This window comes from Aegilops tauschii, chromosome 2 (assembly GCF_002575655.3).
Source record: "Aegilops tauschii subsp. strangulata cultivar AL8/78 chromosome 2, Aet v6.0, whole genome shotgun sequence".
NCBI classification, from domain to species: domain Eukaryota; kingdom Viridiplantae; phylum Streptophyta; class Magnoliopsida; order Poales; family Poaceae; genus Aegilops; species Aegilops tauschii.
This window is the reverse complement of record NC_053036.3, coordinates 485406111-485419036: the sequence shown is the minus strand read 5'-3', so window position 1 is coordinate 485419036 and position 12926 is coordinate 485406111. Positions and strand designations below refer to the sequence as shown.

At 44.2% G+C, this 12926-nt stretch overlaps 2 protein-coding genes across 2 annotated transcripts; one reads left to right on the top strand and one right to left on the bottom strand.

Moving 5' to 3' along the window:
- Positions 1-3306: 3306 nt before the first annotated feature.
- Positions 3307-7255, bottom strand: LOC109750220 (protein root UVB sensitive 2, chloroplastic). The gene is made up of 10 exons (XM_020309175.3): positions 7064-7255; positions 6827-6958; positions 5648-5736; positions 5483-5567; positions 5257-5316; positions 5078-5171; positions 4861-4958; positions 4434-4613; positions 4120-4242; positions 3307-4037 (listed from the first exon to the last, which is right to left on the bottom strand). The coding sequence occupies exons 1-10, from the start codon at positions 7073-7075 to the stop codon at positions 3600-3602; spliced, it is 1311 nt and encodes a 436-aa protein (XP_020164764.1). The 5' UTR covers positions 7076-7255; the 3' UTR covers positions 3307-3599.
- Positions 7252-12677, top strand: LOC109750213 (inositol phosphorylceramide glucuronosyltransferase 1). The gene is made up of 10 exons (XM_020309168.4): positions 7252-7760; positions 8174-8294; positions 8531-8716; positions 9593-9741; positions 10148-10255; positions 10359-10496; positions 10605-10745; positions 11353-11632; positions 11717-11840; positions 12326-12677. Exons 1-10 carry the CDS (start codon positions 7530-7532, stop codon positions 12468-12470), a joined length of 1623 nt encoding a protein of 540 aa, XP_020164757.1. The 5' UTR covers positions 7252-7529; the 3' UTR covers positions 12471-12677.
- The last annotated feature ends 249 nt before the right edge of the window (positions 12678-12926 follow it).

Sequence of the window (12926 nt, the reverse complement as noted above, 5' to 3'; positions counted from 1 at the left end):
CTATCACACCCGATCATCACGTGGTGCTTCGAAACAACGAACCTTCGCAACGGTGCACAGTTAGGGGGAACACTTTCTTGAAATTATTATAAGGGATCATCTTACTTACTACCGTCGATCTAAGCAAATAAGATATAAAACATGATAAACATCACATGCAATCAAATAGTGACATGATATGGCCAATATCATTTTGCTCCTTTGATCTCCATCTTGGGGGCGCCATGATCATCTTCTTCACCGGCATGACACCATGATCTCCATCATCGTGTCTTCATGAAGTTGTCACGCCAACGATTACTTCTACTTCTATGGCTAACGTGTTTAGCAATAAAGTAAAGTAATTTACATGGCGTTATTCAATGACACGCAGGTCATACAAAAAATAAAGACAACTCCTATGGCTCCTACCGGTTGTCATACTCATCGACATGCAAGTCGTGATTCCTATTACAAGAACATGATCAATCTCATACATCACATATATTTCATTCATCACATCCTTTTTGGCCATATCACATCACAAGGCATATGCTGCAAAAACAAGTTAGACGTCCTCTAATTGTTGTTGCATGTTTTTACGTGGCTTCTATAGGTTTCTAGCAAGAACGTTTCTTACCTACGTAAAACCACAACGTGATATGCCAATTTCTATTTACCCTTCATAAGGACCCTTTTCATCGAATCCGATCCGACTAAAGTGGGAGAGACAGACACCCGCTAGCCACCTTATGCAACTAGTGCATGTCAGTCGGTGGAACCTGTCTCACGTAAGCGTACGTGTAAGGTCGGTCCGGGCCGCTTCATCCCACGATGCCGCCGAAACAAGATAAGACTAGTAGTGGCAAGAAAATTGACAACATCTACGCCCACAACAAGTTTGTGTTCTACTCGTGCATAGAAACTACGCATAGACCTAGCTCTGATACCACTGTTGGGGATCGTAGCAGAAATTTAAAATTTTCTACGCATCACCAAGATCAATCTATGGAGTCATCTAGCAACGAGGGAGAGGAGTGCATCTACATACCCTTGTAGATCGCAAGCGGAAGCGTTCAAGTGAACGAGGTTGATGGAGTCGTACTCGTCGTGATCCAAATCACCGATGACCGAGCGCCGAACGGACGGCACCTCCACGTTCAACACACGTACGGAGCAGCGACGTCTCCTCCTTCTTGATCCAGCAAGGGGGAAGGAGAGGTTGATGGAGATCCAGCAGCACGACGGCGTGGTGGTGGAAGTAGCGGGGATCTCGGCAGGGCTTCGCCAAGCTCAGCGAGAGGGAGAGGTGTCACGGGAGGGTGAGGGAGGCGCCAGGGGCTGTGGTGCGGCTGCCCTCCCTCCCCCTTCCTATATATAGGCCTCCTGGGGGGGGGGGCGGCCCTAGGAGATCTGATCTCCAAGGGGGGCGGCGGCCAAGGGGTGGCTTCCCCCCCAAGCCAAGTGGGGGGCGCCCCCACCCCTAGGGTTTCCAACCCTAGGCGCAGGGGAGGCCCAAAGGGGGGGCGCACCAGCCCACCAGGGGCTGGTTCCCCTCCCACTTCAGCCCATGGGGCCCTCCGGGATAGGTGGCCCCACCCGGTGGACCCCCGGGACCCTTCCGGTGGTCCCGGTACAATACCGGTGACCCCCGAAACTTTCCCGGTGGCCGAAAGTGGACTTCCTATATATAATTCTTCACCTTCGGACCATTCCGGAACTCCTCATGACGTCCGGGATCTCATCCGGGACTCCGAACAACTTTCGGGTTACCGCATACTAATATCTCTACAACCCTAGCGTCACCGAACCTTAAGTGTGTAGACCCTACGGGTTCGGGAGACACGCAGACATGACCGAGACGACTCTCCGGTCAATAACCAACAGCGGGATCTGGATACCCATGTTGGCTCCCACATGTTCCACGATGATCTCATCGGATGAACCACGATGTCGAGGATTCAATCAATCCCGTATACAATTCCCTTTGTCAATCGGTACGTTACTTGCCCGAGATTCGATCGTCGGTATCCCAATACCTCGTTCAATCTCGTTACCGGCAAGTCACTTTACTCGTACCATAATGCATGATCCCGTGACCAACCACTTGGTCACTTTGAGCTCATTATGATGATGCATTACCGAGTGGGCCCAGAGATACCTCTCCGTCATACGGAGTGACAAATCCCAGTCTCGATCCGTGTCAACCCAACAGACACTTTCAGAGATACCTGTAGTGTACCTTTATAGTCACCCAGTTACGTTGTGACATTTGGTACACCCAAAGCACTCATACGGCATCTGGGAGTTACACGATCTCATGGTCTAAGAAAATGATACTTGACATTGGAAAAGCTCTAGCAAACGAACTACACGATCTTTGTGCTATGCTTAGGATTGGGTCTTGTCCATCACATCATTCTCCTAATGATGTGATTCCATTATCAATGACATCCAATGTCCATAGTCAGGAAACCATGACTATCTGTTGATCAACGAGCTAGTCAACTAGAGGCTCACTAGGGACATGTTGTGGTCTATGTATTCACACATTTATTACGATTTCCGGATAACACAATTATAGCATGAACAATAGACAATTATCATGAATAAAGAAATATAATAATAACCATTTTATTATTGCCTTTAGGTCATATTTCCAACATTACCACCCATCTGCTGGACTGAATAAATTTCCACCTTATTCGTTGCGTGCCGCGACCAGACTCCAGCCAGGGTCAATCCACCATCAATTCTCTAGTGATACTAGTGATCATCAAGTAGGAGGTACTAACTTGTTAGGCCAGAGAAAAAGCCGTGATTGGTCTTAGCATAGACTCTTTGCTTTTGCGGGCCTGACGTTTTTCCTCGTCGAATATCCTCTCTCGGCCCAGCCATGGACCGACGGACTTTCGGCAGATATTTTTTTACTGCTCCGCGCAGCCCAGCCATGGACCGGTCACCCACGCTGGATACCAAACCACCCCTTCGGTCTGGCTTGTCTCGCGAGAACTCTGCGAGGAGGAGGAGGAGCCGCCGGCGTTGGCCCGTCGCGCTCTGGAAGACCATGAGTGGACGACGTGGTTCACTCAAACTTGGCAAGTTAACCCGACTACAGGATATTTCAACTCGTGGTGACTACGCCAAAACCTAGTACAGAATAAAGATGGCTTCGCCGTGGACTAGTCCAGTGATCGCGTGATTATGTCATCCACTGCGGCAGCATCTTGACTAAGATGCGGCAGTTCCATCACTTGGAATCGAGATGCCGCGGTTCCATCCCATCACTCGCACGATACGCACGAAGTCGAACCATACGACAACACATAGTCAAACAGATGCAGCCTCCTTCCAAGTAGCAGCATCGTGTTGGTTTTCCATCTCGTGTATGATTCAGGAAGATCTGAAGACAAAGCATCCACTCATTTCTGTCATACATACACTGCACTGAAGATAGAAAGATGGAATGGCGACCCTACGAGTGACGAAAGACAAAAGAAAAAGTTTTCTACAAACAACTCTTTTTTTCGTGAAACAAAATTGAACTCTGCAACTCTGAAAACCGCGGGCGGGATGCACCGCCTGCGTGGTCGACAGTGCTCTTCCTCCGGCATGCGCGGTCATTCAGATTTCGCGTACGCGATCCGACTGTGATTTCCATCCAAGAACTGGCCTGTGTACCAGCCCCTGCTCTTCACTTCCGAAACGAACATGGGGAACACGCTCTCCATCTTCTGATAGGCATCATTTAGGACTGTGTCGCGTGGTCCAGCGCCTGATCTCTCCATCTCCGAAGCGAAGGCAGCGACCAGCCACCCCCTCAGTGCATCCTCCCCGGTTGCGCTCTGCTCAAGAACCATGTACGCCTTGTCGCTTTTCTGGGTGAGTAAAAACTTCTCGTTTGGGAAAGTAGACCTCAGCTCTTCGACAAGCCGTGGGCTCAAAACCCTGCGAAATGGTTGCCCGACTTTCACGCTTCCTGCTTCTTCTATTAACCTGTTAGGGAACAGAAGATCTTCTCGGTATCTTAGCTCAGCTGGGCTTGAAACCTTTCCGCTCTGCAGCGTAAGAAACGAAATTAGTATTACAGTAACTGGGAAAATAGGAGGCATTTACAGTTACAGGTCAAATGTAAGAAACCTTGATAAAATCAGCCACCACCATTGCTGTTCTTTGTGGATTAAGTGTGTTTATAGGAGTTGCTCTCATCTCTTGCACCACTCCCCATATATGCACAGCAGAAAGCAACGGGCCTATGATTAGCTGAAAGAAATTTGATAATAGCAATTAGAAGCTTGTACCAAACAGAAAGTTCCGGATTCTGATGGTCGTCCTCATTCTCAAAGTAATGGCCATTCTAATCTAATTCATGTAATCACATTTTTTTTTCTTTGTTACTTCCCTGATAAAATGAAACAGAGTAACTTAACAAGTGTATTAATGCAAATATGTACCTTTCCTTGAGTCGTTGAACATACTGTAGATGATAATCCAATGCCAGCTCCTATCCCCATAACATTGAAAAGTGTCGAGATGGCTTCCCCTTTAGCAAACAAGTCACTAAGGTTACCTTCTTTCGCAAAAGATGAATATATTGGTAGCCTTGTCGCTCTGGCAGCAACCACAGCCATTCCCTACAATGACAAGCAATAAGATATCACTGTGATGTCAGCTCAGTTTTCAGGCAGAGAATCTGGACAAATATGTTCATTTTGACAACGTCCTATAATCTACAGTCATTTCATATAACCATCAGGCGCAGATGACAGTCGTTTTATCTTTGAGTAAGCCCTCGAAAAATTAAACGCGCAATGTGAACAGAAGATTGTATTGCAATATACGTGCCATTTGAAGTGCAGCACATGCAAGTTAAATCCGCACCTTTGCAAAATTTCCCAAGCCTGCCACTTCAAGAAAAAGTTGTGGACACAGTGGTGAAATGAAGTCCAAGGCAGTACCAAAATCATAGAGAACATCAGCTGGCACCAAAAAAAAGAGGCATCGATGATGTAGCTTAGAAAGAAAATTTCAGTAGAAGAACACAAACAAGCATAAATATCAGAAAATGGGTAACACGGTTAATATGATGATTACCCACCAAATATCCTCCAACTCTTTGGCTCTGAATCCATTCTTGCCCCCATGCCGCTACAGATGAGCTTTCCTGCGTGCTGCATTCCATCTTTTAGAATCTGAAATGGTTACAGAAAATCAGCAAAGATGTTTCGGCCGTACTACCTGCTAGAAACTTTAGCATCTCTGTCAGCATATGCTTACCCAACTTACAGCCGTTGCTTGCGCAGGGGTAGGTCGTAGACCTGCAGCAAATAATAAAGACTGAGCCGCAGCCCACAGTCAGTAGAAGGTACCATGTTTGCTCATCAAAAAAAGTAGGTAAAAATAATTTAAGTATCTAGAAAGCGGCTAAAGTTCATGGAAATGACACACATTATCCAATGACAACTCTTATTGCTAACGAATAACAGCAACCAGATGAACTGACCTGGGTCGATAGCACATGCAGCATAGCACTAGAAAAATGCTGGAGTGCTCGGAATTTGGTATATGTCAGGTAACCCTCATTCACACTGCATGAGCAAGAGCAAAACTCATCAAATAACGTCGTCCATCAGAGTATCAAGAATGTCAACGATTCGGGAACTCATACCTGTATGGATAACCAGATGGAAAAAACTTGTTCAAGAAAGAATCAACTAACTTATCATGTGCCATCCTGTTATCCTGGATAAGTTTTACCTACAGGAAAATAGGAGCTATAACTAATACGATAACAGAGAATTTACACTGAACTATATAACTATCATGAAAGTAACATTCCAGTACTTTGACTACACAATTATGCTTGCTCATACTGAGAGTTTTAGTTATCTAGGTAAGCAGTAAACATTTCCCTAGAAGGGGAAAAAGCTGCTTGCTGTAAACAAATTCAAACAACAATTTGCAAGGTTGATAGTCCATTGTATCATTGGAACAAAGGGCCATATGATATGTAACATATCCCACCAGTTAAACAATCACACCAAACTAACGTATAACACTTTCTGTCCAAAAAACACTCAGGGCAAAGATGAAGCAGTGCTACAAATTAGCTACTGTACTATTGTGTAAACTGAAGCATCTAGCAGTGTGGTTATTGTTTATACCTTTATTTGTGTTAGCTCCAAGATTCATTTTTTAACTGGGCAGTACTAAAACTATAGTAGGCTCATAATAACAGTTTTAAATTTCAGAAATGACAACAGAGTCGAACAGGCACATTGTTATTCACACTAAGTCAATTTAACGATTGATATGTTGGTCTCTATCGCCAAACTGATTGATTCTTTCTTGAAAAATACTTCCTCCGTATCAATATATAAGACGATTTTGTGGCTACTTTAGCCAACAAAAACGTCTTATATTTTGGTACGGAGGTAGTAAGAAGTTACTCCCTCCGTTCACAGATATAAGATGTTGCAACTTTTTTCTGAATCAGATGTAAACAGGCACGTTTTAGTGTGTATGTTCACTCATTTCAGTCCGTATTCAGTCCATATTGAAATATCCAAAACAACTTATATTTGTGAATGTAGGGAGTAATATATTGGCCAAGTATGTATTTTGTGACGAGCCCCTTGCAACAATAGATAGGGAATTCAGATATTTGGCACTCCAATTTCAGGTGCTAGAGGGGAAATCTAATCTGATTTTAACTGAAAACACCATTTTTCACTGTCGTCCTAGTTTCATGCGTAATCCTGGTCGGCACACGAAGGATAAAAAAACGATGCGAGCCTGAAAGTTCATAGAAAACTAGTAACCACAAGGGAAAATGTACAAGGCTTACAGATACGCCGCCGCCCCCGCCGGCGTCGAAGCTGCAGAGCCGCGAGACGGACTCTGAAATCTCCACCCACGACTCCGGCCTCCGGGGCGTCTCCATCGCGGCCGGTTTGTCGCCGCCTCCGCGAATTTTCTCCTGCGGAAGATTGGCGCACAAAACTAAGAGAGAATTTAACCGGGAGGAACTGCGGCGCGCGGGGAGCAGGGATAAAGGATTGCGAGGTAAGGTTGCTGCGCTTACGAGTATGTCCATGGGGGCGCGACGCGGAGAGGCCCCGCCTCGTCTTCTTCCTTTGGGCCGGTCGGTTCGACCGAGACGGCGGCCGGCGGCCGGCGGCCGGCGGCGAGGCGGCAGGGGAAGGGATGTGGGTTAGCCGGTCGCAGAGGGCGGGGACTCCAACTCCTCTTCTGTCACATGTGTCGCCGTGTGAGTTTTTCTTCCTCAGAAGAGGCCGTGAACTGCTTCTGCGGCGAAAGCGGGCCGAGCAGGCTAGGAGGCCGAGCCTGATGCGGCCCGCTACGGCCCGGCCCATTCCTCGACGACCGTCGACCGAGCCGCCGTGACAAGTCCAAACTGGGCGAACTCATTTGACCGAACACATCTCTATTGCCATGAGAAGATCACCATAGCACTGGACAACCTCCCGATCCCGAGCAGCTCCGACTGGAAGGCCGCCGTGGCGAGATCCCGCGCGGGCAGGGCCTCGATGGGACCGCCGCCGTCCAGGCTGCCCCTGCTGGCCGCCCTCGTCGCGGCGGCGCTGCTCGCCGGCGCGGCCGCGGCGACGGAGGAGGCCTACGTCACGCTGCTCTACGGCGACGAGTTCGTCCTCGGCGTGCGCGTCCTCGGCAAGTCCATCCGCGACACGGGCACGCGGCGCGACATGGTCGTGCTCGTCTCCGACGGCGTCTCCGAGTACTCGCGGCAGCTCCTCGAGGTTTGCGGAATACTACCCAACGCCCACGAATTTAGCGGTAGATTTAGTATGCTTCGGTGAAGTAGTAGCTTTAGCGCAGAGTTGTTTGGGGTTGATGAACCAACTGGTTGAAATGGAGATGCAAGGAGGATGTTGCTGCTTATTTTAGGAGTTTATTAGGGGTGCTCGCTGTGATCTCAGTGTACAAAATTCATGATGGGTTATGATAGGTTTGCGCAGAATGGTGATGAAAAATTTGTCATTCTAGTCCGTATTAGTTCAGAAGATTCCTGAAAAAAAAAACGAGCCACTTCAGAAGATGCCACACTACAAATCTACAATGAACATTATTTCTAAATCTTCTTACCTGCAAAGCAGTTTCGGTGTATGTTTCAAACTAACCCGTATTGAATCTAACATTAGATAAATTCTAGGCTGATGGTTGGATCGTGAAGCGTATAACTTTACTGGCTAATCCTAACCAAGTGAGACCAACGAGGTTTTGGGGTGTCTACACAAAGTTGAAGATATTCAACATGACAAGCTACAAAAAGGGTACGTTCTGATAATAATTTAAGTGATTTTGCTTCTTTATTTCTGTCACCAAGTCCGTCTGTTTGAAAATGATAATCATATTATCAACCTCTACTCTGAACTGAATGAGCAGGGCTACGGCCATCTATTTCGAAATGACAATAATATTTTTAGTTCTTGATAAGTATTTTTTTTCTGACATCTCTTTCGCCTCATATTTTTTGTATTGCTATTCTAAAAGGTTGCTGTTCTCCCAGTTGTTTATCTTGATGCAGATACTGTAGTTGTAAGAAGTATCGAGGATGTTTTCAAGTGCGGGAAGTTCTGTGGGAACTTGAAGCATTCTGAAAGAATGAATTCCGGAGTGATGGTTGTGGAGCCATCTGAAACTGTTTTCAAGGATATGATTAGTCAAGTAGATCGGTTGCCTTCCTACACTGGAGGTCAATGCACTTCTTTTCCTATTATATTCAGGCAATTGTTTGGAGAACACAAGCTGATTGGCTGTGAACAGTTTGCTCACATCTATTAAATTTCAGTGCATGCTAGTCCATATAATAAAATAATTCTTGTGCAATAAACTTGAGACAGATCGCATTTACCTAATGGAAGAGACTAATTATATAAGAAAAATGTTTTTTTCATACGGGTAACTTGGTAAGTGCTTTTAGAGACTTTACTCTCAAAATGTAAAGTAATTAATTATTCGCTTCAGTGTGTTACTTTTCATAGATTTGGCATGTTAGTGCATGTAAAGTTGTAAACAAAAGTTATTTCATAAATAGACCTGAATTTTTCAGCCCCTTTCAATCACACCTGAATTTTTCAGCCCTGCTGCTCTCTTTGGCCTGTTTTGACCAGCATTTATGATGATTTGTTTAGTCTTTTTCATGCATCGTCAGGTCCTCTTTTTAGTTTACAATGGCATCACTAGGGCAATCCTCAAGCTATCCCGTCCTCTGCAGAAATTCCCCACTCGCAGTTCATACACACCATCAGTACTCTCAGGTGTTAACAGCTTGTGGCTGCAGAACCTGCTTGTAGAGTACTCACATCTTCTTATGATTCCCGATCATGCGTAATGTTGAGGACACTACTACCCCCCTCAACATCAAAACCTATTCTCTCGCTGGGTATGTTAAAGATAGAGGAGGGCAATACGATCATCGTGGAAATAGTCTAAGGAAACTTAGCCCATGGTTTTGGGAAGATATATGATGCCCAGTTGGAAGTTATTTTGGTCCGTTGATGATTATATTTAGCATTGTAGTTGATTTTATGTGCTGTATTTAATCGGGGTGCTGAATTAATCAATGCAGGGGATCAAGGTTTTCTTAATTCGTATTATGCTGATTTTGCTAACTCCCGCGTGTATGAGCCAGACTCACCTTTAACACCTGAACCGGAGACACAGCGCCTTTCTACCTTGTATAATGCTGATGTTGGTCTTTACATGCTAGCCAACAAGGTAATATTCTTTATGTGCACTGATAATGACTAACACATTAGTATTTATCTGACTAATTATAACCTTTTTTGCAAACTGATACTGCATGCGCCTCATCTTGTGTTCTGTGTAAAAAAAGATATGCCAGCCAACACTGTATTCCATATTATTTAAACTTTGTCCTTGCAAAGAAATAGATTCCAGTAAGGTATGCAAGTCACAACTATTCTAGTCTTTTGAATGTATGGAAGGTCACTGATATCACAAACTAAGACAATATGTGTGTTTACTTTTATACTTATTTGTTGTCTCGTGCTCATAAAAGTACAATACCAAACCTTTTTTGGGTGCCCATTAGATGTTAGTTACATGAGTTTTATAGAGCATGATGCTTTGTTTGGGACTCATGATCTAATTTATGTTATAGTGGATGGTTGATGAGAAGGAACTTAGAGTTATTCACTACACACTAGGTCCCCTTAAACCCTGGGACTGGTGGACAGCTTGGCTTGTAAAACCTGTGGAGATATGGCAGGTAAAATTCCATCTCATTTATCTATTGTTTACTTATATTTGATATTTTGTGAAAGTGAATTAGTAGCATGTTGGTGATATATTTATGCTCTGTATGATTCCAGGATGTTAGGCAAAAACTTGAAGAATCTCTTCCGGGAACCGGTGGGGGAAGGAACCCTCATGATCAGCTGGTGGTCAAATTTTTATTCATTCTTCCCTTCTGCCTGCTGTTATTTGGTTATTACCAATCATGCTTTCAGGTTAAATCACATTTCATGCTGCTAGTTTTTTAACTTTGTAGATATAATACATGTTCTTATAGGAGTTTATTGACTTTTGATCAATCATGGGTGTGATGTTTTTGACAGAACAAGAAGGATTTTCCAAGTGTGCAGTCTTTATGTGCGTTTGCTAGGAGAGGCCGTCATAAGTACAAGTCTGAAGAGGCACTTCCATCTTATTTAGCAGTTGGTGTTTCATCATCTACATTTTCAACTTCAAATCAAAGAGTTAGTTACTCCTCTTCAACAGCAAATAACCTCTGAATTTGTAGCATGTGTTAAGTAGGTTTTTTCATTCTAACATGAACCAAGGTACTTTCTGCATTTTGCACTTGTAATACATTCTATTGAACGTTGACTATTGGCAGTGGCGGACCTAGAGCTTGGCAACCGGGGGTGCCAACCTTATCACTCACAATTACAATGTCATGTATAGCCATAAAAAAAGCAGTTTATCATTTTAAACCTATAATACATGTATGATTAGACTCTCTACTACTAGATAAAAAAGTTATGCATTTTTGTAGGGGGTGCCAAGGCACCCACGACACCCCCATGGATCCACCACTGACTATTGGGCCTGTATGTATCACCTTTAAGAGTGACCACCCTTCATGATGATTTTTAATAAAGTTGTCCCAGAATATAAGATAATGTTTATATTGGAAATATTGGTAAAGTGTTCACCCTGCACAAAACTGGGCCACGGAGATATCTTGTTCTATATGAATTTACCATCCTAGTTATATTTTGTTACTTAGTTTAATTCTCTTATTATCAAAATGTGTTGACGATCATGTGATATTAGCCTAATAGTTGTTTAACACTGCCACAGATCTCAAACGGGCCACATCTGAAGCTGCCTTCTTATTTCGGGGCGATTGCTGTGCTAATCTGTTTTATGTCTGCTGGTGTCTCTCTTGCCTTTGCTTTCACTATCATTCCACGACAAATTATGCCATGGACAGGTCTGCTACTGATGTTTGAGTGGACCTTCGTGGCATTCTTCTTATTGTTTGGTAGCTATCTCCGTTTTGTCTATCGATGGGGAAGTATCAGTGCAACTCATGTGGGATATAGCAATTCTGATTCATCAGAGAATCACATGGGTACAGGCATGTTATACTACATAACTTCTTGCAAAGTTTCATCTTTCTTCTCTAGAAATTTTAGGTATCTAACAGCTTGGTCTTTTGCAGGCCATCAGCGCAATATATCCGACTTTGACATGGAGGCGACATTTTACTGGACAGGGATGGCTGTCATAGCTGTCATTACTGTATTTTCACCAACTATCTTGGGTATAACTGCATTATTTACGAAGTAAGACACTGACTGGCCCCTCTCTTTTTCTTTCCAATTTAATATCAAGGAAGAAGGGGGAGAAACTGCGGTAGTAGACCCCACCAATCTTGAATACATAAAAATGGAGAGGGGTGCCCGGCATTTCCATAGGACTATGGGAACGGGGATTGTTGGAAACTTGGGATTGAGGACTACACTGAGAGGGGCTAGGAGAGGGTGCTGGTATGGGAGCTATGACTTGTGGGTGTGTGTGGACTTCCTAGACCACATAATTATCTTGGGGTATAGCACAGGCCATTTCTATTTCATTCGTAATGGGTAGTAGCTCTCTGAGGTGTATACCCTGTAGAATGCATACGAAGTAGTGGTGATTTAAGGATTCTGACTTACTCCTGTAGAAATGTAGATTTTTATATTTCACAAACTGTCTGAAAGGCATCTTGTGTGTATGTTTCTCTTGCCAGTAACTGATCAGCCCCTGTGCATGTTCTTTTCTTTGTCAGGCTAGGGTTGATGGTTGCTGGTGGTGTTCTGCTGGCATCTTTTATGACGTATGCTTCGGTGCATCTTGCTATCTCAGCCTTCCACAAGGGCCAGAAAGATAGGAATGGGTCGAGAACTAGAAGAATTTGTTTTTGGTGTTTGTAGTAAGCTCTGTACCTACGTTATTGATTTAGTTCATGTTGTTGTACATTTTTACACAAGGAAATTGTAGTGGTTCCTTTGGCACAGATATTCCCTTTTTGTAACACTGATGCCAAATCAAAGGTACATAGGTTCCGACGTTGCATAGTTGACATGCAGCTCGCAGGCCTGCAAGTGTAAAGCTTTTTGTCTATAAAACTCTTCCTGCCATTTGCTCGTTGTACAATGATCGGCGGTTCTGTATTGGAACTATGGAACATGAACTGAATTGGTGTTACAGGTGTACTGGGCTAGTATTAGCCAGAGAACTACGTATAGTAACCGCGGTTTCATTTATTTCAACGTTCTGGTTTTATGTAGAATAAAACGATATGTATTGAATCTCCAAAACTAACATGAGCATGCGGCCTCTGCTCTTTCTGAAGCACCGGCAAAACGCCAGCAGATAAAAGTTCAAAC

Bases quoted from the DNA above. Each gene is read 5' to 3' on its own strand.
- LOC109750213 (XM_020309168.4), top strand. From the start codon at position 7,530: ATGGGACCGCCGCCGTCCAGGCTGCCCCTGCTGGCCGCCCTCGTCGCG. The intron at 10,497-10,604 runs GTTAAATCACAT...TGTTTTTGACAG, and splicing joins ATTACCAATCATGCTTTCAG to AACAAGAAGGATTTTCCAAG. The intron at 11,633-11,716 runs GCATGTTATACT...GGTCTTTTGCAG, and splicing joins AGAGAATCACATGGGTACAG to GCCATCAGCGCAATATATCC.
- LOC109750220 (XM_020309175.3), bottom strand. The intron at 4,243-4,433 runs GTACATATTTGC...AATTTCTTTCAG, and splicing joins GTTCAACGACTCAAGGAAAG to CTAATCATAGGCCCGTTGCT. The intron at 4,038-4,119 runs GTTTCTTACATT...CTTACGCTGCAG, and splicing joins TGGTGGCTGATTTTATCAAG to AGCGGAAAGGTTTCAAGCCC.